Source organism: Miniopterus schreibersii, assembly GCF_964146895.1.
Source record: "Miniopterus schreibersii genome assembly, chromosome: 3".
NCBI lineage: Eukaryota > Metazoa > Chordata > Mammalia > Chiroptera > Miniopteridae > Miniopterus > Miniopterus schreibersii.
The window spans coordinates 20,435,425-20,460,280 of record NC_138103.1 but is presented as its reverse complement, the minus strand read 5'-3'; the positions used below and the strand labels follow the sequence as shown (position 1 = coordinate 20,460,280).

The following is a 24,856-nucleotide window of genomic DNA, read 5'->3' as shown; positions in this document are numbered from 1 at the left end:
AAATCTCTGACATTTCTTTTAGCGATGTTTTTTCTGATATGTCTCCTCAAGCAAGGAAACAAGAGAAAAAATAAACAAATGGGACTACATCGAACTATAAAGGTTTTGCACAGCAAAAGAAACCATCAAAACAAAAAGACAGCCCACTGAATGGGAAAATGTATTCACCAATGATACATCTGATAAGGGGTTAATAGCCAAAGTTTAGAAAGAATTCATACAGCTTAATACCAAAGAAACAAACAATCCAACTTAAAAAATGGGCAAAGGACCTGAATAGACACTTCTCCAAAGAGGACATATAGATGGCCAGTAGACATGTGAAAAGATGCTCAAGGTCAGTAATCATCAGAGAAATTAAAATTAAAACTACAATGAGATATCACCTCATAGCTGTCAGAATGGCTGCCATCGATAAATCAACAAACGTTTTGGAGAGGATGTGGAAAAAAGGGAACCGTTATGCACTGTTGATGGGAATGTAGGTTGGTGCGGTCACTATGGAAAATAGTGTGGAGGATCCTCAAAAAATTAAAAATGGAACTGCCTTATCACCCAGCAGTTCCACTTCTGGGAATATATACCCTAAGAATCCCAAAACACCAATCAGAAAAAACATATGCTCCTCTATGCTCATTTCAAGTGTTGTTTACAATAACCAAGATATGGAAACAACCCAAGTGCCCACCAATAGATAAGTGGATAAAAAAGCTGTGGTACATGTATATGATGGAAAATGATTCAACCATAAAAAACCCAACACAATGAAATCTTACCGTTTGTGGCAGCATGAATGGACCTAGGGAGTATAATGCTAAGTGAAATAAGTCAGTCAGAGAAAGACAAATACTATGTGATTTCATTTATATTTGGAATCTAAATAATAATATAAGTGAACAAATAAAAACAGAAACAGTCTCATAGATACAGAGAACAGACTGATTGTTGCCAGAGGGATCGGGCAGTGGGGGACTGGGTGAAAAGTTGAAGGGATTAAGAAGTGCAAATTGGTAGTTAGAAAACAGTCATGGGGATATAAAGTACAGCATAAGGAATAGTCAATAATATTGTAATAACTATGTATGGTGCCAGATGGATGCTGGAATATCAGAAGGAACACTTTGTAAAGTATATGGTTGTTTAACCGTTCTGTTGTACACCTGAAACTTATAGAAGATGGTATGAATGTAAACTGTAATTGAAAAATAAAGTTTAAAAAAAGCTTTTAAAATGCTTATTTAGAGTATTTCTATAGCACATACTAAATACAATTTGGATTTGGTAGGGCAGTATACTTACCAGTCTTCACGATTTGTGATGTCTTTGGGAAAACTTTTTTCTTTTTTCTCTTTAGAAAGTGCAGAAGGTTTTCCAAGTTATGACACGGCTTCTGAACAGCTCCATGAGGCAGGCTATGATGCTTATATCACAGGACTGTGTTTCATCTCCATGACAAACTACCTAGGTACTCACTGTACATGTTTCTGTCAAACACAGAGCGGATCTTACCTCCTATTTCCCTGGGATCCACTCACCCAGTTAAAAGTGGGAGGAGATTGGGCTGGAGGGGATGGAGAGTACACAGGGAGGAACCATTGACTCATATCTGTGGTATGGTACTTGGCCCATATGAGTACCCTTTACCCTTGCTGATCCATACTGTTGATTTAAATATATTTTTGCCTGAACTTTCAGGCTCTGTCTGCTTGACTGTATATAATATACTCTGCTTCTTTTCTTTATTAGGTTCTTTTCTTAGTCCTCCAAAAATTCATGTGTCTGCCAGATCAAAACTCATTGAACCTTTTATTAACAAGTAAGTAATCAGTGGGTCCCAAGGCCCACATTCTTTCACTGTGGAATAGCCTAGTATCTGGAATGTCAGTTAGGGATGATTGGGAAGTGTAGTGCATTTTTAGGTGAAATGCTTCTCATCTCTAGTGACTGAGATGTTTTTTGAAAACAGAAATTGACCTTTTGGGAAATAATTTATTAAATGTATTATTTAATATATTTAATAAAAAGGGAAAGAAAAGAAAACACTGCCAATAATAGTGCATCTCTTTTAAGACAAAGAACTGGTGGTTTTGTGTTTAAGTTATCTACAGGGGAGACTGTGTGTGTGTGTGTGTGTGTGTGTGTGTGTGTGTACACAGTGAGATCTGACTTACTCCTAACAAGTTTTATATGTGAGATTATTATTTATGCTTGTATTGCTATCTGATCAAATATTGTTTCTAAGAAGAAGTTGGTTATACAAATGACTTTTAAGATAATCTAGGGAGCTTAGATTGTCATTGCATCCTGAGCCCTCATCTGAATAGATCCAATGAAATACAAGCTTGCTCACGTACCTTCATTGTTGGAAGAAGTCACTGTGATTTAGGGAGAAGTCTAAGTTCAGAACATTCTCAAAGAATCTCAAGATTATTGCTTCAAACTGCGGTTTGTGCTTTCTTGGCACAGTTGCGACTGAAGTTATGGATGTACTCCTCCAGCAGGCCACAGTTTGGCTCTGTTCCAGAGCCCTAAACCTTAATCTTTACTCCAGCTTTCTTAGCAGGGTTGGTTCTGCGAGATTCTGGGCTAGCCAGAGAGAACAAGGCAGCCCACAGTGATCACAACCACGGGGGAAAAATTATTTTGGTGTTGGGTTGGTTACATCATTTCCTTACATTCTGTGCAGCACTTTACAATTCTGTCAGTGCTTTACTGGGTAAGAATACTGTCTCCTTAATACGTCTGTATAAATACTAGTATCACAGTGCTTGTACTTAGGTGACATGCTGCAGAGATAGATGTTAATTCCAAACATCTGGATTGCTACAGATTCAGAATTTGTGTAGTCTCAGGGAATTTTATCATGCTTGGCTTCTTATTTTTTTAATCTTTGTTCTTTTTTATGGAAGTTCAGAAGTAAATGTGTTTGATTTTCCAGACATCTTTCAAAGTGGACTGGGTAACAGTGTGGTGTATATTAGAAATTAAATTGAACTTTTCTGTATGGGAAATTAAGTCTTCTAACAATTGAGTCCTTCCATCTATCCAGATCTTATGGGTATTACAGGATTTTCTTAGCTCTTAACTCTTATTTCAGGGTCAGTGCTTAGCTTTGTAAATCTTCAGAAGGGTAGCTTATGTGATAGACCATGGCACTTACAGGTGACACTAAATATTGTTCGGATCATGACTGTTCCCTACATTTCTATGTGTATGATATTAAGTTCATAGTTCAACAGTATTTTTCAAATTTTTCAACTGGGAGATGTTGGCTTGTTCTCCATGAAATCAACTCCTTATAAAATCATCTGCGATAGATGCAAACTGGGTTAGATACAGGAAGCACCTACTTTATCAGTAATCTTTGTGACCAACATGAAGAGCACTCAGAATAAGCTTTGATTAAAAAGTTTGACTAAGAGTTTATGTATTTTAGATCAATTTACTATTACTAATAATCTGTAAGACTATCACTCAAAAGAACTGGAAGGTAAACACATAGCTAGCTTCATTTTAAATCGGGACATGTGTCCATTCAGATTTTTTCTTCTGAACCTAGATACAAAATATACAAAAAGAGCTGAGGATTCAGGAGTCCTTTTGTGATACCCGCAGTGAAAATTCTTGCCTAATTTGATATGTTTACTTTATTTTCCCAAATCTATAAAAGAAGAATATTTTCTTCATCTTTGAAAGAAAAACAATTCCAGCAGGATTTGAAATGTAAAATAAGAACTGTTTTTATTATTCTGTAATGGAATAGCTTGATCAAATACAGTCATCCATTCTTAATACATTTAGGAAGTAGGAAAAGCACTTACTTCTTTTGACATCATTCTGTATTAATATTAACCTCATTCTTACTTACGTGCAGTTTGATATATGATATTTTTTTCAAGATTACCCTTAAAGAAAAAATCCAACAGTTGCCATAAACATATATCAAGTGATTGATTTTAGAAAAAGTTGTTACTCTTCCTGAGGGTTTATATGTTTTCGCACGAGGCTTTTCTCAATGTATCTCAACTGAATTTGCGTAGTCCTAACATAAATTTAGAAGGACATCAAGCTGCTCACATATTCAAATAATATTTTGTTCTGTTGTCACCAGACTTATGTTTAAAAAGTAAACCCTGAGGGGAAGTAGCTCTACCTATTTCCACGTTATCCTAAATTGGCATTTGACTGCATTAGATACCTTTTTGGGAGCTTCATTAAGTCAACTCTTGAGAAGATCCCAAGATATTTAGTGTTTGAGCAATATGCAGAGACTGAGTGTAATATAAGGTGTGTTTTGTGCCGTATTTGTCTACAGGCATGTTCCATGAGGGTTTTTCATGGTGCCATTTGTCTTTTTCATGGTCTGGGCACCTCCCATATTTCTCCTTAGTTTGTTGGACTCAGAATGAAAGTCATAAAAGAGAGTTGAGCGACGGAAATCAGGATCAGACCACTGCTAATGACAGGCTGTGTGGAATGTACTCTTCGTTTATATTGTAGGCTCTTTGGTCAGGAAATGATTTACGTTCTTTTATAATCTTGGTCAGTTTTAATCAATGCATGGAAAACCAGACTTAGAGAAGATTCTTTGGTTAAATCCTTTTAGGCTGGGAAGAGCTAAAAATACTCTTTGCTTTTACTTTTTATTGCACCACAGAAAGCACAAAATCAGACTTTTGCCTTATGTTTTATTAACAGTCATCTCTTTCTGCAAGACCCCTTGAACCCTCTTATGGATAACCTTTTATGCAGGTTTTTTGGGAAGGTTATTTTCCATTTACTTCAGTTCTTAGAAAGAGAAAGGAAATGACTAAGTCTCTACTTTTGGCTATTTTCTATAAGTAATAGAATTAAAAAGAAAGAACTGCCTGCAGTTTACTGTACATATTGGGTGGCCACCTTGTTCTTGACACAAGTGTTCTGAATCTGAACAGGATTTCTCTAGAAAACGAGGTCTTTCTGGGATGACCCTGCCGTTTGTTCTTTCTAAGCTGCAGATGAGAGAAACCATTAGAAGGAATGCTATGCTCTTGGACAAATTGTTTCCTCCTTTGTAAAATGGGGATAACACTGTTTGCTTCCCACAAAGATTATATGGATTGCTTTTATAGTTCTTATAACTTATATGTTGTTTCTTTCTTGACATTTAAGAGAATTTAACATGCTAGGAGATTCAAAAAGTAGATGTAGTAGTGGAATGTGTTGTATGTTTTTTGTTCAGTGATACAGAAGAAAATTTATTGTCATGTGGCTATAAAATGGGAAGACAGTGGCAGCTGATGTGAAGTGTTTACTTTTGCTTGTACCTACCTTTTAGTGTTTGCTTATGAAAAGTCAGATGATGAAGTGAGTCAGATTGGTACATAGTGGAAGCAAGGTTGCTTTGATTTGGAGCATATTCAAAGTTCTGCCATTCAAATGAATACAATAATTTATGGAGGGTGGTATACGTATATATAACTGCCATAAGTATATAGAGAGGAGGAACCATTATGGTGCCTAAGATAAAGCACACCAATGTTTCTCCCTTCTTTCTCCATGGAAAGCAATCATGCTGGCAGCAAGTTGTTTTTGTCATATGCATTTGCTTCGTATTTAACGTCAGAGAGATTTTAAACTGAAGGATTATAGGAAAACAAAATATTAAAGATAAGGGCTATATAGTTGTTCCTCAGTATCTGAGGGGGATTGGTTCTAGAATTCCCTGCAGATACCAAAATCCACAAATGCTCAAGTCCCCTATATAAAAATGGTATAGTATTTGCATATAATGGATGCACATTCTTCCATATATTTTAAGTAAGCTCTAGATTACTTATGATATCTAATACAATGTAAGTGCTATTTAAATAGTTGTTATATTGTATTGTTTAGAGAATAATGACAAGAAAAAAAAAGTCTATATAGTAGGCCTGACCACGTAGTACATGTCAGCAACATTAAAAAATATATTTTTTATTTGCAGTTGGTTGAATCCGCGGAGGGCCAACTGCACCTCCTTTCTTCCCAGCCCTTTCACTGAGAGTGGACAGAGCAACTCTTATTTGCCCCATTTACTAGTGACTTGCCATTCATGCTTCAGGCATGGTGTGCCAGGTCATATGCCAGTCGGTAGCAGGTTGTCAGTAGGCCACATGCCTGGAAGTGCAGACTCTGCTTGTCTCTCAGGAGGGTGGCACCTGATCACCTGCAAGCTGGCTCTCACTGGATCTTCTCTCGTCTGCTCTTCCTCCTCAGAGGAACAGAAAGTGCTGGAATAACAAGAGGATGAGGCTAGACTGTTCTGATTCCGTGTTTGCTCTTGGTTTTTAGCATCCCGGTGATGGATCGAGTGTGTCTTTACTGAGATACTGACTGTTCAGGTCAGGTATCTGAATAATTAGGTCCATTGTTTTAATTGTTAAAGTAACCCTCCTGCCACCTCCAACACATAAGTGGGACTTCCAACTTCATATGTAAACAAGAGCTATGACAGTTTGCATTGTTGATAAGGCATAGCCATGAGCGTCACAACACTTCACATAATTGGTTCCATTTGCATTTAAAATTTAAAAACTATTTGATTAATTTATTCAGTAGAATTGCTTTATTTCAGGATATCATGTAGTGTAGAGCAGTTGTGGTCCCTGGGATCAGGTACCTGGATTTGAATCCCAGCCCCACTCCTTATACCTTTGTAACCTTGGGCATGTTATTTACCCTCTGTGCCTCAGCTTCCTCATCTGTAATTGAGAATATTAGTGCCCATTTGATAGGGTGGTTGTGATGTTGAAATGAGGGAATGTATGTAAAATGCACAGTGCCTGACACATCATGGGTCTCAGTTAGCCTGTCACTGCTGCCACTTCTGTGAGGACATTTATGCTTTGAAGCTGTGCTTCTCTGCCCTGGCCAGTTTGACTCAGGGGTTAGAGCATCAGGCTGCGCACCGAAGGGTTGCAGGTTCGGTGCCCAGTCAAAGGCACATACCTCAATTATAGGCTTGCTCCCCAGCCTCAGTCATGGCCCATGTGGGAGGCAACCAATGGATGTGTCTCTCTCACATTGATGCTTCCCCCCCCCCCCCACTCTCCCTAAAAATCAAGGGAAAAATATCCTCGAGTGAGGATTAAAAAAAAAAAAAGATGTACTTCTCTGACTAGATGCTGGGAGCAAATGGAGAGCGTTTTGTTCTTTTAGAAGATAGCATATAATCGTACATTGGTACTGGACGTGCACTATAAGGAGAGTTTTGTAGTCAATTATAAGCCTTGGTCAGAAAAGGGAGGGAGGGGAAGAAGTTCTCTTAAGAAAATACTTTATAACTGTCTCCATATCTTAATTAAAAAGGTTGTGCTGTGAGGTTGGATTGTGAATCTGGCCACTATCTGCCCAGCTTGTTGTTCCCACGTGTGTGTTGAGCTTTATGATGGTGGTGAGGCTGTGTCATTAGTGAGGCTGAAGAGAGCTCCTTCCATTTGTCTGCCACCAGGAGCAGCTGTGCCCTACACATCTCTTTCCCCAGGAGCCCCTGCTGAGGAGTTCAGGGGATGCAGGATGGAGACAAATAGTAGCATTGGTGATTGTGGGACCCTTCCTGTCCAGTGGGCTGGCTTTCCCAAGAACTTGTTAGTAGTTATCTTTGATTTTTATATTAATGGTGCTTGAGTAAAGGAGTAACATTCTCTGCTCTCTAGCGTCTACCAAAAATGGGTGTTGAACCAGGGATAGGGAACGTAACTCATCACTCGTTGTCATCTGGTTAGAAGTGGATTGTGGTGCTGTTGTGGACCTTGCTTTTTAATCATAAAGAACCCAGGGAATAAGCCTTTTAATGAAAACTACATTTTCACCCTATTCCAGATTGTGCCAGTTTTGGAATCAGGTGCCACGGGGAGTAAAACCTCACCATTAAAAAATGCTCGGAGCAACCTTGGCTGGTGTGGCTCAGTTAGTTGGAGCATCATCCCGGGCAAGAAGGGTCGTGGGTTCGATCTCCAGTCGGAGTGTGTACAGGAGGCAGCCCATTGATGTTTCTCTCTCACATCTGTGCTTCTCCCTCTCTCCCTCCTTCTCTCTCTCTCCCTTCCCCCTTTCTCTTCCTCTCTCTCTAAAATCAATTTAAAAAAATGCTTGGAGCAGCCTTCCAGATTATAGAAGGCTTGAAGTCAGTTTCTTCGTAGTTTACAGATATATTTTTACTTACTACACAAAATGTATTCTGCTCTCATACACCTTAACCAAATCCCTTTATTTTGCCCCAGTTCATGTTCATTTCACTTTGGGATCCCCAGATTACTATGGTAGAAAGAATCTCCAGGAATTTGTTTGGCTTGATTACCCTGAAAGTTTTTTAGTACGCTGATTTTCATAAAGGTAAAAGACAGGTGAGTCTAGGTAGGGCACATTAAAGTATTCTTAAATCTTTTGTCTGGTTTCTTAAGACTGGGAACTAGTCTTAAAGGCACTTCTTCAGGGAAAGGGGTGTTTGCTTTAAGTTGATATTACCTTATCTAATTTTTACCTTGCACTTTTTTTTTTTTTAAAAGGTCTTTATTGATTTCAGAGAGAGGAAGGGAGAGGGAGAGAGAGAGATAGAAACATCAATGATGAGAGAGTCATTGATCGGCTGCTCCCTGCACGCCCCCGACTGGGGATCGAGCTGCCCCTGTGCCTTTATCAAAAGGCTACTTTTTAAAGAAACCTTAAAGTGTACCCACCTGGCAAACTTCTACTTGATATGCTAGCCCTGAAGGCCTATAGAGGCTGTCCACATGCTGAGTTGTTCTAGCTTTGTATTTGCTCTGGTTACTTTATAATATACTCTGGATTACTAACATGTGTATTATTATGATAAACAAACAATTCGTTGAGGTAAAAAAATCAACCCCTGGATATCTATTTAAAAGCTTGCTTCCTCCATAGTAGGGTATTATATTAGTTTCCTATGACTGCTACAACAAATCACCACAAGGTTGGAGGCTTAAAACAACAAAATTTATTCTTTCATGGTTCTGGAGTCCAGAAATTTGAAATCAAGTATAGGTAGGGCTGTTCTCCTCCCAGGGGTTCTGGAGAAAAATCTATTTCTTGCCTTCTCCAGCTTCTGGGGACTGCTGGTATTCCTTGGCTTGGGACCACATCACTTCGGTCTATGCCTCCATCATCACAGTGTCTCCTCTCCTCTTTTTTTTTTTTTTTAAATATATCTTTATTGATTTCAGAGAGAGGAAGAGAGAGAGAGATAGAAACATCAATGATGAGAGAGTCATTGATTCGCTGCAGCCCGCAACCCAGGCATGTGCCCTGACCGGGAATCGAACCCTGATCGCCTGGATCCTAGGTCAACGCTCAACCACTGAGCCACGCCCGGCCAGGCTGTGTCTCCTCTTCTATGTTGTGTCCTGTCTCTATCTAGGACACTTGTGATGGTACTTAGGGTGCACTTGGGTAGTCTAGGATAATGTCCTCATCTGAACACACTTTTTTTAGAACAAAATTTTTTTATTGATATTTTTTTTTTTTTAGAGAGAGAGGAAGGGAGAGGAAGGAAGAGAGAGAGACATCGATGTGAGACAGAAACATCTATCAGTTGCCTCCCACATGCACCCCAGCTGGGGATCGAACCCACAACCTGGGTATGTGCCCCGACTGGGAATTGAACCTGCTACCTTTTTGGCGTATGAGACAATGCTCCAATCAGCTGAGCCATCTCGGCCAGAGCTCTGAACACTCTTAACTTAATTATTAGTTACATCTACTAAGACCCTTTTTCCAAACAAGGCAACGCTCACAGGTTCTAGGGATTAGAATATGGATGTATTTTTTTGGAGGCCACCATTCAGCCTCCTGTAGGCAAATTAGTAGTAATGTCAGCATTCTTAGGTATTCCTCACCTTTCTTTGGCCCTGACTTAAGCAGGTAGGCATTAGTTATTTCCAAGACTATTTAACATTTAATTTATATGATTCAGGGGTTAGCAGTGTACTCTAAGAAATTTAGACTTGCTGCTATATATATCTTCTCTATTGAACCTCTTCCATTCTTCAGAGTTTGTCACCTGCATTGACTGTAATTCCTGACAACAACCCTCAGAGGTAGATAATAATGTCCCCATTTTTAAAGCTAAGGCCTTAAAAATGGCCCCAGAAATGGCAGTCAGGGATAACCCAGTTCTGTCTTCAACTAAGAATGATTTCTTCCTCCACAGTACACAGTCTCTAAAAGGGACAATTCTATAGTTAGTTGCACATTTTCTTAAGAGATAATGCTGGTATCTTTGAAAGATTTCTTTTTCTCTCAGCCTGAGCAGTGATGCTAAAAGGTGTTGACTTTGAGCACTGTATTGCATGGGGATGGTTTCCTCTGACATTTTACAACCTTATTTTATAGGCCCTGTAGAAGTTGCCTCTGTATAATGCTTAATTTAACATTTTTATTAGATGTAATTTGATGTGGTTCATTTGATGGAGACTGTTCAAATGAGCTGCTGGTTTTCTCTCTTTTGTTCCCCCTTTGTTCCCCCTCCCCCCTTGTTTCTAGGGGTATATCTCTGTTTAAGAAAGGACACAAGTTGGCTTCAGGACAAATGTCTGGTAACGCTCTATTTGTGAAAACATCAAGTGACTAGATTGAAAATTGTATGCTCCACCCCCCGAGTGAGTTTAAAATAACTGATGGCACAGGAACTCCCTGCTAGCCAGTGGTTGCCCTCTGATTTTACACAAGAGCTTTAGTGAGCAAAATAAATGAGCTTATTTTGTGAGAGATGTGTGCATGTGTCCTACTCTGGATGATGAAATTAGTTTTTTATAGCATATAAATATGTATACTGATGAGCTCTTACATACGAGGTTCTTATGAAGTACTTTTATTGCTGTGCCCTGAAGGAAATACCAAGACCATTTGCAAGTACAGTAGAGCTGGCAGTCATTAAAGGTTTCAATTTTCCTTCAGAAGGCTTGGGACTTGGGGTGAACTACAAATTAATTCACTGCCCCAATTGTGTTAAGATTAGATTTTACTCAACATTTCTGTATTCAAGTCTTTAGTGTTATGAGAGGAGTGCAATTTTCCTTGGAAACCTTTTTTTCTTTTTCTTTTTTTATAGATAAAAGCTTTTCAGGAAGAGAAGTATAGTCTTGAAGAAAGCAGATGAACAAATGCAAATTGTTACTCATTGAATGAAATACTGAGTTTCTAGGAGGAAGAATGAAGAGTTTAGGGGCTTGAGGTTTCTCCTTTTTTGCTAAGGAAAGAGACCAGAATAAACACTGCTCTTCTTTATTAAGACGTGCTGTAACATTAGAAGTCCTTCTAGAGCATTCAGGCGTGTGTGTATGTGTACAAATCTGACATTACATAAAGTAAGCCCCTGCATTCAGACACTTCTATGTCCCGCTCAACCCTGAGAAGAACCCATTCGCTAGTTTTCCTGGTGGTGATCATGATGTGTGGGGGCAGGTGTGACTGGAAAGCCTGATACCCAGGTAGCCACTCTTCCTGCACTACAAACATGGGAAGTTTGTCCTTTTGATCTGTGGCAACAGAGCTCTCTTTGCTGACTGTTCCCATTGCCTTGAAAATTCACTGTATCTGAAGCTCATTCTCAGACATCAAACTTGTTTCTTGTATTTAGGCTTTGCACATCACACAAGCTATAATTTAATCAGCCCTAAAGCATTACAAAAAAATGTTTATAAGATCTTTACTTGTATCCTCGGCTCATGCTTCACCTTTATACACTAGGGGGTTGGGTAGTGATTCAGGCCTAAAACCTGACTTGTCCCTAGATGCTCGTGCTGGTACTCCAGCTCACTGTTTCACATGGAGGCTTTGGACATCATTCTGGTTAAAAGCCAAAGTAAGTGGGATACCTCTCCCACATAGCATTGGAAAGCATGCTACTGCAGGAGCAAAGTGAAATATTTTCTTTTAATTTCTGAATAGAATCATTGATTTTTCTCCATAGATTTGATAATGTAGAATTCTAAAGAACTTTAATGATCTTTTCAGTTCCTTGAGCCTCTTGGGCATAATATTTCTGAATTACCATCAGGAATTTTTTTTTTTTTTAAATATATCTTTATTGATTTCAGAGAGAGGAAAGGAGAGGGAGAGAGAGAGAAACATCAATGATGAGAGATTCATTGATTGAGCCCGCAACCCAGGCATGTGCCCTGACCGGGAATTAAACCCAGATCGCCTGGATCCTAGGTCAACGCTCAACCGCTGAGCCACGCCCGGCCGGGCTACCATCAGGAATTCTTGCATGCATTTTTTAATATCACTTTTGTCCTTTTTGTTTTCTTGAGTTGCATAAAATGGGTTAGTACTGGCATTGTTTTGCAATCTGATTTTATTCACTGGACAACTAGGGTGTGATTCAGATAAGCTGTTACCGTCAAAGGATCACCTTTGATCTTAGTGTACTTCTTAAAGCAGCCTAATGTGTTTTGTGGTTGCTGGAACTTGTGTCTGAAACTTGTTGGTAAGATTGGAGAGTTTTGATAAGGTTAGAGGTGTCTGATTCTTTGTTTTCTAGTCTTAAGTGCTGCATTAGGGTCTCAAGTTAATTTGTGATGTTGGAGGTATTCATTTGTGGCCAATTTACAGAAGCAGGTTTGACTTTTGCCAGTGAGTTGCCAAGAGAGTAGTATACGTATTTTTTTTTTTTTCTTCTTAAAAATGAGAAAAATAGCTGCCAGAGCAGTAATTTCCCCAATTTACCTCTTGCATAGAACCTACTTGCTTGCTACAGTTAACCTGGTTTCAAGGAGTAGTATAAGTCTTATGTTATTGCTTCCTCGATTTTGAGGTAGTTTTTGGTATTTGTTTTAAAAGTTTTGTGTTTTTCTAAGCCAAAATCATTTAAACAAATCATTAACACTAATACTTTTTTTGGAGAAGTTGGCTCAAGTCATTATTATCCAGCTGATTGATTAATCATCATTAATGGCAATTAACCACACAATCTTGAACATACTCTTTTCTTGTTAATTCAGTGATTCTCAGTCCTCAGAGTTTGAGGCAATAGGGTTAGATGTGGTGCAGGAATTTGCATTTTTATCCAGTTCCTAGGTGATGTTGCTGTTGCTTGTCTGGGGAACCACATTTGGATAAGGGCTCAAGGTTCAGGACTCAAGGCCCCTAAGAAGTTTTATATCTGAAATGAAATTCTTTTGTGAGTAGTGAGCTTTCTTACACAGTCTAGGCCACAGTGTCATACTTCCCTGGTTGGAAAAGAATTAGCAGATGACTTTCTGTGAGTGCCATAGAGCATATGGGCAACAGAGGTAGCTAAGTCTGGAGATAAAGGCGCTGAACTCAACAGCCAATGCTGTGTAGCCTATTAAGAGGCTGAGCTTAAGTTACCTGTCTGCTGAGAGCAACAGACCCTGGAGTATACTGTGCTTTACCTTTGGATCTTTCCAGACATGTTTGAAAGCCGAAATAAACAGCATCACCAGTCTTATATTGGTAGAATGTTTAAAAAAACTGACAAATGCCAAAAGGGGTAAAATGTGTTTTATGGCATCTGGAATGTCAACTTGAGTTATACAGTTTATTAGGATAAAATCCTGGTGTAAATTTGGCTATTGTATCATATGGGAATTTTAATTTTAGTCTTTGACAGAGTTGGTGTCAATCCTTTAGAGAAGTGTTAAAATAACATTTCATCAGAAAGCTTGCAGGAATGTGGCAAGACTCCACAGTCCTGAGTATCTTTACCCAATTATAGCCATCTTGAATCTTCACTAAAATAGAGAAAATGTTCCATGCAAGTGTTGGTCCGAGTGTTTTTTTGATATTTCCCAAAGAAAGGCCTTCTGGGAGAGATTGTTCTTCAATACAATTCACAGTGAAGGGACAATCTTTCAAATATTTATTAGCATTTCTGCTCTCCCAGTACATTTCCTTACATGTTAAAATGAAAACTGTCTAGTCCAGAGACCCACATGTGAAGTATTTTATCAAATCATGCCAGAGAGTCAGTGTAGGCCTTTTGACAGCCAGTTTGTATGAAGCGTTAATACAATGAAATGTTTTAATTTTACTTTAAAAGGGCATGGATATTATCAGAGCAGTGGCTTGCAAACAGTCCTTTGTAAGGGGGGTGGGAGGCCATTGGAGAGTTTACTTTGGTTCAGTTCCACAGACACTCAGCTACAGTTTTAGAGTCGGTTTCCCAATTGCATGGCTCTCTCCAGCAGCATAGTCTGCCAAGTCACACACAGAGTTGGTTTTCGTGTTCTTCCAGGGTTTTGGGGCTACTCAGTTCTCTTTAAAGCCCAGACATGAAGGTGGAGGCCTAGAGGAAGAGTGAGAAATGCTATTAATAATTCATTTGAAAGGGGTTTCTATTTAGTTAAAGTATCAAGTAACCAACCAAGATAGTATAGGATTAACTAACTTTAAAAAGCATCTTTTGAGTGTTTTACCTGAGAATGTTTTACTTATTTTAAGCTGAGATGATACTTCCAATTTGGATGAAATTTTAGAGAACAAATAGCCTGTATGTTGCTTGATAAAAGATATCTTTTTTAAATTTTTCAATTACAGTTGACATTCAGTATTATTTTACATTAGTTTCAGGTGTACTGCATAGTGGTTGGACAATTATATAATTTACAAAATGATCCCCCTCATAATTCTAGTACCCACTCGACATTATACATAGCTATTACAATATATTCCCTATGCTGTACTTTATATCCCTCTGACTGTTTTGTAGCCACCAATTTGTACTTCTTAATCCCTTTACCTTTTTCACCCAGCCACCTATCCTGTCTCCCATCTGGCAACTCTGTTTGTTCTCTGTATCTGTGAGTTTATTTGTTTTGTTGTTTGTTTATTTTGTTCTTTAGATTTCACATGTAAGTGAAATCATATGGTATTTGTCTTTCTCTGTCTGACTTATTTAACTTAGCATAATACCCTCCTAGAGCCATTCATGTTGTCCCCCAATGGTAAGATTTCATTCTTTTTTATGGCAGAATAATATTCCATTGTATATACGTACCACATCTTCTTTATGCACTTGTCTATTGATGAGTGCTTAGGTTGCTTCTATGTCTTGGCTATTGTAAATAATGATGCAGTGAACATAGGGGTGCTTATATCTTTTCAAATTAGTGTTTTGGATTTCTTTGGATATACAGGGTGGGGCAAAAGTAGTTTTACAGTTGTTTGTATGGAAAAAATGCAATAATTAATAAATAATAATACGAGGATAAACCCTGTTTCACATATTACTGTAAACCTACACTTGCCATAGTGGAATTGTTGGGTGAAAACCTAGTTTAATTTTTTGAGGAACCTCCATACTGTTTTCCATAGTGGCTGCACTAGTCTGTAAGCCCACCAACAGTGCACAAGGGTTCCCTTTTCTCCACATTCTCGTCAGCACTTATTTGTTGATTTATTGATGATAGCCTCTGACAGGTGTGAGGTGTGATATCTCATTGTGGTTTTCATTTTCATTTCTCTGTTGATTAGTGACCTTGAGCATCTTTTCATATGTATATTTTCCATCTGTATGTCCTCTTTGGAGAAGTGTCTGTTCAGGTTCTCTGCCCATTTTTAAATCGGAGTGTTTGTTTTTTGGTGTTGAGTTGTATGAATTCTTTATAAATTTTGGATATTAAACCCTTATCAGATGCATCATTGCAAATATGTTCTTCCATTCAGTGAGTTGTCTTTTTGTTTTGTTGATGGTTTCCTTTGCTGTGCAAAAATTTCAATATAGTCACACTTGTTTATTTTGTCTCACAATAGATAACCTTCAAAAAAATTTTCAATATTTATATGGTGAGATAAACTGGAGAAGTGTTCTTTTTCTTTTTAAGTGCCTTACTTGTATTTATAAGACAGTAGGTCTCTTAAACTTGTTATTGAAGTCCCATGATTTTAGAAATAAAACAATATTTTAATAAAAAATAAAGCAATTGCAGACTCAGAAATTGTGATTTTGCTTTATATTCCCCTCCTTCACAACAGGTGAGATAGTACACAGGACACATAAGATTGATTCAGTTGGCATTTTTAGCTGGGCTTTCTCTAAGAAAGTCTCTAGTTATTTCCCATGGGCCTCTCAGTTCTGGTAGCCTTTATTATTATTATTGTTATTATTAATTTATTTTTTAAAATATATCTTTATTGATTTCAGAGAGAGGAAGGGAGAGGGAGAGAGAGAGATAGAAACATCAATGATGAGAAAGTCATTGATTGGCTGCCTCCTGCACACCCCTGACTGGGGATCGAGCCCGCAACCCAGGCATGTGCCCTGACCGGGAATCGAACCCTGATTGCCTGGATCCTAGGTCGACTCTCAACTGCTGAGTCACGCCTGGCCGGGCTATTTTTTTTTTTTTTTTTTAAGTTTAAAAATAATAGTAAAAGAATTCTGAAAATCAGAGTTCAGTTTCACAAAACCATTGGCTTTTTTCATGGGTGAAGGTATTTTTTATTCTTGCTTTAATGACATAAATATTTTACAAAGCTCTAATTATAGTATAAACTTTTGTGCTTATTTAAAACTTGAAATTGTATCACAGTTTTTATGTTGTGAAGTTTTCAAAAGTTATTTTGAATTTATTTTGATTGTTTAATATTTTGTTGAAATGATGAACTATAATTTATCCACCCCTACATATTATTAAATCTTGAGGTTGATTTTGATTGTTGTGTATCTGACAGTATAGCCACGATCATCTTGTCTATTCAACTTTATTCTTCTGTTGAAATTAGGGTAAAAAATTTTAAATTGTTTTTATACTACTTGATATATTCTACTAACTTTTAAATTAAAGCATTTTTGATTTGGGTTTTAGAATTTGGGGACCATTGCTAAAGTTACTAAGTGGAGAATTTAAAGTTATATGAAGCATAAAAAGACTGAGCTTTCTAACTGAGGAATATCTTTCCAGGTTCTGGTTGGCAATAGTAAGAATAGCTACTTCTGAGAGAACCTCCTGTGTCTTAGGTGCCTTATATGCTTTATTGTCTACTGGCATTATAGGTAGTATTGATTAAATTGGGTAAAATAGCTACCAGAACCAGAATAGTACACTTGAATCTAAATTAGTGCACTAAAAATAAATTTGGTTTCTTAGCCATAGGATTTGGTTTATTAAATTGTAGACTAGGCAACAAGTTTTCAAACCACAGAGTACCATGACTTCTTTTTTTCTAGTGTTAATGGAACAGTGTTATTCAGGCTGATGGTTCCATTTGTAAACTGGATCATGCCTTGCTTGGCTTTTGAATGCCTGGTAATAAAGTGCCTTAATTGTGGGTCAGTGAAGCCAAACTAATTGCTTGTTGGGCACTTGGACTGCCTTTTTAATTTGCTGTATAATGTAGTCTCTACCAGAAGTGCACAATGTATCGTTATCTAAATAAAACTCATTAAAGTCATCTCACATACAACAGAATGCCTGATGTTTTGTCCATAATCTTGCATATAAGAGAAAATTGAATGACATTACAGAAACTTGTAACTTACAAGTACTCTTTTTTTAAGTGCCTTTGTATCCATTTTGGAAGTTATACAAAAAATGACTGCTATGGTTTATGTCAGTGTGATAGTCTTCTGTAAAAAAGACATCTCTGCTGTTATTCTCAACTCATAAAACACCAGTCATAGGGGTAACCTTACAGTTTAGGGATCAATTTTTCATAGGTTGGTAAGATGTTTAGGATTATAATATTTGTTTTCTCTCAGTTTCTCTGGACTGACAGGCAGCTCTCCAAAGGGCTTTCTTTTGACTCTTTGCTTACTAATTTCATTCATTTAGCTAATACTTATTTACCAGCTACTGAGTGCCAGGAACTGTTGTAGGTGTTAGGGATACCCAAGTTTTTTTGTTTTTTTAAAAAAATATATGATATTTAGCCATAGAGAAAAATCATTGAAATGAATTGTAACAGCTTTTAAAATGATTTTTAAAATAGAATAATTTAAGATGTTTCGTAAAAATTTAATAAATGCCTGTCTTTTTAAATAGAAATTAGTTCATTACCTTTTTTTTTGTAGGTTATTTCTTATGAGAGTCATGGATATTCCCTATCTAAATTTGGAAGGACCAGACTGTAAGTGAAATTTTATTTTCTTATACATCTGCGCATTTAAGTGTATAGTCTGGAAGGGATAACAGGAAAAGTATGACCGAAGAAAGAGCTTTATTCACTTAAAAATAGGCAATGATTTTTGTGGTTGATATGAATAGTATGTTTAAGTTAATGGTACCCTTGAGCCTTGATTAACTCATCTCTTTACTTACATTTTCCAGTTTATGTGTTAGTTGAATTAAAAATAAATCTCCATAATTTCTTTTCACTCAGAACACTAAATTAGTAATTTCTTATAAATGTGTTTGTATAATAGATTTTAAGATGTGTTATCAATGTCAGTAACAGTAACTTCTCTATTTTCCAATTATTGGAGTACTGTGTATTTAAGTTTAGTAAGTGATCCTGTTGAAAACCTTGGAAGGCTAATGTATTTGGGAGGGGTTTGCTCCTTCTGATTATTCTGTACTTTATCCACATTGCCCCATCCTTCTTTCCCAAGCCTTGGTATATTTGTCTTAATATATACTACAGGAATATAGAAAACTGTAAACTGTACTTGATGATAACCATTGCAGTTATATTGATTTGAGACCATACTGTTGCACTCCATAGTAGATTTACATTTTAATCTGTCATTCTCACAACAGTTCTGCAAGGTAAATAACGTCATTCCCAATTTATAGCCATGAGTGGCTGGAGTGGTTAGGTCTCTTGCTAAGAGTTGCACAGTTCAGTAGTGGGTCTGGTGTTAGAACACAAAATTGTGACTTAGGACTGCCTTTACTTAAACACAGTTAGCCCATTTAATTTGAACAGTGCATTTGTGTGTTTGTTTTTAGCTAGATAACACATGGACAACTAGATTAAAAGGAGAAAGTTAAATGTTTTAGTGAAACTTCTCAAACGGCAGCTGTTTTTTTTTTCTTTAAATAATTTTCATGGGAATTTTTATGAGCAGAAATGTTTCTACATAGAATTGCTAGGGTTTAAATTGTTGTGGGTTCTATAAAGTATAAGAGCCTGATGTCTAGGCTAAGATGGCAGAGTTCTGCCTTCTTAAGAATGCTTTTAGGAGTTGTCTGGTAATCAGGAGGCATTCATAACGATTCCCCGTTAGTTTGGACTTAGAGAACTCCTTGTGTATTGTTCACTTTTTAGCTATCAGCCTTTAATCAAAAATTTGTCTTGTAGTGCAACCTAAACGCGATCATGTTCTCCATGTGACATTCCCCAAAGAATGGAAAACCAGTGACCTTTACCAGCTTTTCAGTGCCTTTGGTAAGTAAATCACAAGTACAGATGTACTTTTAGGATTTTGCTCCTCTTTTGGTCTAGGTTATCAGAGGTATATAGACAGCTACGGGGGCATAAAAGACTATTAATATACAAGGTTTTAATCTCACTTACGAAATTTTGGGAGTTTAGCATACTGCTATCTTTGTGCTGATGTGATGTGAGGAACTTTTTATTTAAGTCCAGAATTTTTTTTTTTTTTTAAATATCTTTATTGATTTCAGAGAGAGGAAAGGAGAGGGAGAGAGATAGAAACATCAATGATGAGAGAGTCACTGATTGGCTGCAGCCCGCAACCTGGGCATGTGCCCTGACCGGGAATCCAACCCAGATCACCTAAATCCTAGGTCGACGCTCAACTGCTGAGCCATGCCTGGCCGGGCCAGAATTTAAAAAAAAAAAAAAATCTTTATTGATTTCAGAGAGAGAGGAAGGGAGAAGAAGAAAGAGAGAGAAACATCATTGATGAGAGAGTCATTGATCAGCTGCCTCCAGCACGCCCCACACTGGGGATTGAGCTGCGACCTGAGCATGTGCCCTGACTGGGAATCGAACCTTGATCCCCTGGATCCTAGGTTGATGCTCAGCTGCTAGGCCACACCTGGCTGGGCCAGATTATTATTATTATTTTAAAAAATATATCTTTATTGATTTCAGAGAGAGAAAGAGAGAGAGAGGGAGAGAGAGAGAGAGAGAGAGAGAAACATCAATGGTGAGAGAGTCGTCATTGATCAGCTGCCTCCTGCACATCCCCAACTGGGGATGGAACCCGCAACCCCGGCATGTGCCCTTACCTAGAATCGAACCATGAGCTCCTGGATCCTAGTTCGATGATTAATTGCTGAGCCATGCCCGGCTGGGCCAGATTATTTTTTTATTTTTATTTTTTTATTGAAATTTTTTTTCTTTTTTTTTATATCTTTATTGATTTCAGAGAGAGGAAAGGAGAGGGAGAGAGAGACAGAAACATCAATGATGAGAGAGTCATTGATCGAGCCCACAACCCGGGCATGTGCCCTGACCAGGAATCGAACCCTGATCACCTCGATCCTAGGTCAACACTCAACCGCTGAGCCACGCCTGGCCGGGCTGGGCCAGATTATTTTTTAATCCTCACCTGGGGACATGTTTTTATTGATATTAGAGAGAGGAAAGGAAAGGGAGAGAGAGAGAAAGAAACATCAATGTGAGAGCTAAACATTGATTGGTTGCCTCCTGTAGGCACCCCGACCAGGGATCAAACCATCAACTTGGATATATGCCCTGACTGGGAATTGAACCCTCGACCTTTCCGTGTACAGGACAATATTTCCACCAACTGAGCTACACCAGCCAGGGAAATCTGAGGAATTTTTAATAGCACCCCACAATAGAGAGCTATTATTAATCCATGGAAAGCAAGGTATGATTACTGTGACTTCCCTTAGTGCTGACCATTGAAAATAAATCTAGGCTGATGATAAATCATTTTTGAGATTAAGGGCAGCCAGTTGGTCACTGCTTGACACTAAATAGTCCAAGCAGATGAACACAGATGTTTGAGAGGACCAAGATATGTGATGTGTATGAGGTAGGGCAGCTTTTCTTTTTCCTTTTTATCAGGTCAGGCGATTAGGTTAAATTGAACAGTCTTCTGATTAGGGTTTATAAAGACCGTTCTGATTGCAAGTCTTCAGCAATGCCACCCCCCCAACTTTTTTTTTTTAAACAAATGAAGTATCTAGGCTGTTCTCTTTGGATATTATTGAACAAGGTGAAGGCAGCAAAAACCTAAACGTCCAATCATAAGAATGTTTAGTAAATGTTTATCTCAACAGACTATTATGTAGTCATTTAAAAATATTTAAAGAGTTTATTAAAAGATTGATAAAGTGTTGCCCAGCTGGGCATGGCTCAGCGGTTGAGCATTGACCTAGGATCCAGGAGATCGGGGTTCCATTTCCGGTTAGGGCACATGCCCAGGCTGTGGGCAGCCGATCAGTGATGACTCTCTTATTATTGGTGTTTCTATCTCTTTCTCCCTCTCCCTTCCTCTCTCTGAAATCAATAAAAGATATATTTAAAAAAAAAAAGATAAAGTGTTTATACTTTTACATTTAGAGTAAAAAGCAGATACAAAGTAGGATTCCTGTATAACTAAAAATTTTTTTTAAACTTTGGAAACCAGACTGAAAGGAAACATCATGCTAGTATCACTGAATGTTTTAGATAGAATTTTCTTCTCCTTTTTATGCTTTCTGTATTTTCTAAAATATGCATATATTAACTTTTTAAGTAAAAACTTTACACACTTAAATTTTAGAAAAGTAAGTGAAAGCAGGTATATTTTTGGAAAGTTATCCTGATCTTCGTGGATAGTCTAAATGTTTTCTGAAATTCTAGTTCTGCTTTTAAACTTAATTACAGGTATAGAAATGCAGTTGAATTTCATAGCTTCTTTCTTTTGAAAGCTTTTGATGTTGTTTTCATCTTGTATTGTTACATTCTTATCCCCGTATAGTCAAACTTTAATTGGCTAGACTAAGTAGAACACTGAGTAAATGTTTTAAAATTTTAATTAAAAAAAATTACTGTGTGATATTAGACAAGTAACACCTCTGTATCTTTGTTTCCTCATCAGAGATAGTGATGATGATGATGATGATGATGATGAAATAATAATAATGCCATCCATTTCATAGACATGTCCCAAGGATTAAATGAGCGAATCCATGGAAGGCATTTAGAATAGTATGTGGCATATAGTAACTAAATAAATGTTAGCTGTTATTATTTATCTCAAATACAGCATACTGGGTAGAGAGGTAACAAAATAATAGTATATGACTTTCTACTTGAGAAAGTCATTATGGCACCTCATTGTGCAGCAGGAAGTGGGAGTTTTTCTCCTATGACAGTAAAACAAAGCAGTTTTCTAGCCTTCAAAATTTTAGTTGAAGTTAAAACAGTTTTTCATTGCTAAATTCTGGTGAGTTTACCCTTTTTAAAACTTTTAGTTTTCTGTATTTTTTTCAAGAGTGGTAGCAGAATAATTAGATCTCTGATTGTCCCTTCAGTTTTCTGCAAACTTCCTACCCCACTCCTCTTTCCTTCCCCTGAGTGCTCTCCTATATTTCGTTATGTTTACGGTTAGCTTTTTTTTGAGGATTAGTCTCTGTGTAAAAATCATTTTGTTTCACTGTACTGCTTTCTGCCCCTCTGTTTTTCTTTTCTCTGTTAGTTTGTCTTGGTTTTCTGTCTCCTTTCTTTTCCTTTTTCTTCATTCTGTTTTCTTTACCTTGCCCTGAGATCAACGTTGAATTTTTCTTATTTCTTGCTACAATGATTCATTTCATGTTTCCCATTCGTAATTTTCAAAGTTTGTATCTCTAAAAAGAAATTGTTGTGTTTTAAACTTATGGTGTCTCTGGATTTTGTTAGTGATCTTGATAGGAACAAAGTTTCCAGTTCTGGGAGGACATTGGGTTGAATCACAAATCATGAAGGATCTTACTTTTTGTTTTTAAAACAAAATTTTAAAGCTCCTCCCCCCCTCCCCGGCCCCCTTTTTTTCCCTTGAAGTTAACTGAAATAACTGCTGTGGTAGATTTATGATTTTGCTTTTTATAAAAAGTGATGAGATTTTGATTTTATTTTAAACCAGCACATCATCTCTCTCTAAATTAACATGTATATTGAAATATAAGAGAGATATAAATGAAATCTGATAGCTATCTAAATGGTCAAGTGTTCATTTTTAATTCGCTCTTATAGGTAACATTCAGATATCTTGGATTGATGACACATCAGCATTTGTTTCTCTCAGCCAGCCTGAGCAAGTACAAATTGGTAAGTGTTTCAGACATTGTTTTGTGTATTAATTAAAGTGGGAGCTTGCCTCCCACATCCCCAGTGGGTTCAATCAGCTGATTCATAAGCATTGTAGCCTGGTTTGTTTTGAGATTGTTTATAAAATAAAGAAAATAATTAGTAAGTCATGTTTAGATGAGGAAGTAAGACAAGTTTATTGATTCATTATATATGTACTACATAATATCTTTTTTACTTACCTCTATTCTGTTCCTTTTCCATTGCATTTTTTCTAAAACGAGTTGCTGATTTACTTTAGGATTAGAAGTAGCAAATTGAGAGGAATGGGGGACACCAAAAAATGATACCTATATTGACCCTTTGATTTCTGTAGTTTTCCCATGTATTTATAAATTTTTGTAATTTATTCATTCCATTAAATAAGTATCACATACTTGTTTTACAAGCAAATAAACTGATAGTTATGTTGTTCACTTTTAAAATAGGATTATAAAAAGACTGAGTATCATATCTCTAGTCAACCATAAATAATTTTGATATTAACCATCACAAAACATTCCATTTTCTTAGGATGAAAAGTTATTGAGTAAAATACTGAAGAAAATATGTAGTGTTAAGCTACTTATTCAAATAGATTTCAAGTTTCCTTGTACTTTGCTTAATGTAAAAGGTGTGAAATTTTTTTTTAATTTACCTTTATTGTTGAAAGTATTACAGGTGTCCCATTTTTCCCCCCCAATTAACCCCCTTCACCTTGCTCCCACCCCCTCCCCAGGCCTTCACCCCGTTATTGACTGTGTCCATGGGTTATGCATTTATGCATATAACTTCTTTGGCTAATCTCTTTCCACCTTCCACCCCCCTTCCCTCTTGCCTCTAAAATATGACCGTCTGTTGCATGCATCAACGTCTCTGGATCTATGTAGTTCGTCAGATTCTTTTGTTCATTAGCTTCTTCTTAAAGAAGACCCTTCAACATTTCCTGTAATGCTGGTCTGGTGGTGATGAACTCCTTTAGCTTTTTCTTATCTGTGAAGCTCTTTACCTGATCTTCAATTCTAAATGATAGCTTTGCTGGGTAGAGCAATCTTGGTTGTAGTTCCGTGTTTTTCATCACTTTGAATATTTCTTGCCACTCCCTTCTGGCCTGCAAGGTTTCTGTTGAGAAATCAGCTGACAGTTGTATGGGTGCTCCCTTGTAGGCAACTAATTGCTTTTCTCTTGCTGCATTTAAGATTCTCTCTTTGGCATTTTAATTATGATGTGTCTTGGTGTGGGCCTCTTTGGGTTCCTCTTGTTTGGGACCCTCTGTGCTTGTAAGTCTATTTCTTTCCCAGGTAGGGGAAGTTTTCTGTCATTATTCTTTCAAGTAGGTTTTCAATTTTTTGGTCTCTTTCTTCCCCTTCTGGCACCTCAATAATACGAATGTTAGGCCTCTTGAAGTCGTCCCAGACACTCCTTATACTATTTTTATATTTCTGGATTCTTTTCTCTTTTTGCTCTTCTGGTTGGACGTATTTTGTTTCTTCATGTTCCAAATTGCTGATTTGTTTCTCAGTGTCCTCTACTCTACTGTTGACTCCCTGTAAATTCTTCATTTTAGTTTGTGTATCCTTCATTTCAAATTGGTACTTTATTATGTTATCGATTTTCTCAGTTATTTCCCTAATAGTCAGCTTAAACATCCTTATAAACAAAA

The 24,856-nt window shown here is 37.3% G+C and overlaps 1 protein-coding gene across 4 annotated transcripts in view; it reads left to right on the top strand.

Moving 5' to 3' along the window:
• PARN (poly(A)-specific ribonuclease) overlaps positions 1–24,856 on the top strand; it is a 139,087-nt gene that overhangs the window by 35,877 nt on the left and 78,354 nt on the right. For all 4 annotated transcript variants that reach the window (XR_013998404.1, XM_081131638.1, XM_081131639.1 and 1 more), the window contains 5 exons: positions 1,355–1,465; positions 1,747–1,816; positions 18,017–18,072; positions 19,246–19,332; positions 23,101–23,175. Coding sequence is in view for 3 of the 4 variants with exons in the window: in XM_081131638.1 (XP_080987764.1) it covers positions 1,355–1,465; positions 1,747–1,816; positions 18,017–18,072; positions 19,246–19,332; positions 23,101–23,175 (399 nt within the window). In the remaining variant the exon portion in view is untranslated. The remainder of the gene's footprint in view (positions 1–1,354; positions 1,466–1,746; positions 1,817–18,016; positions 18,073–19,245; positions 19,333–23,100; positions 23,176–24,856) is intronic.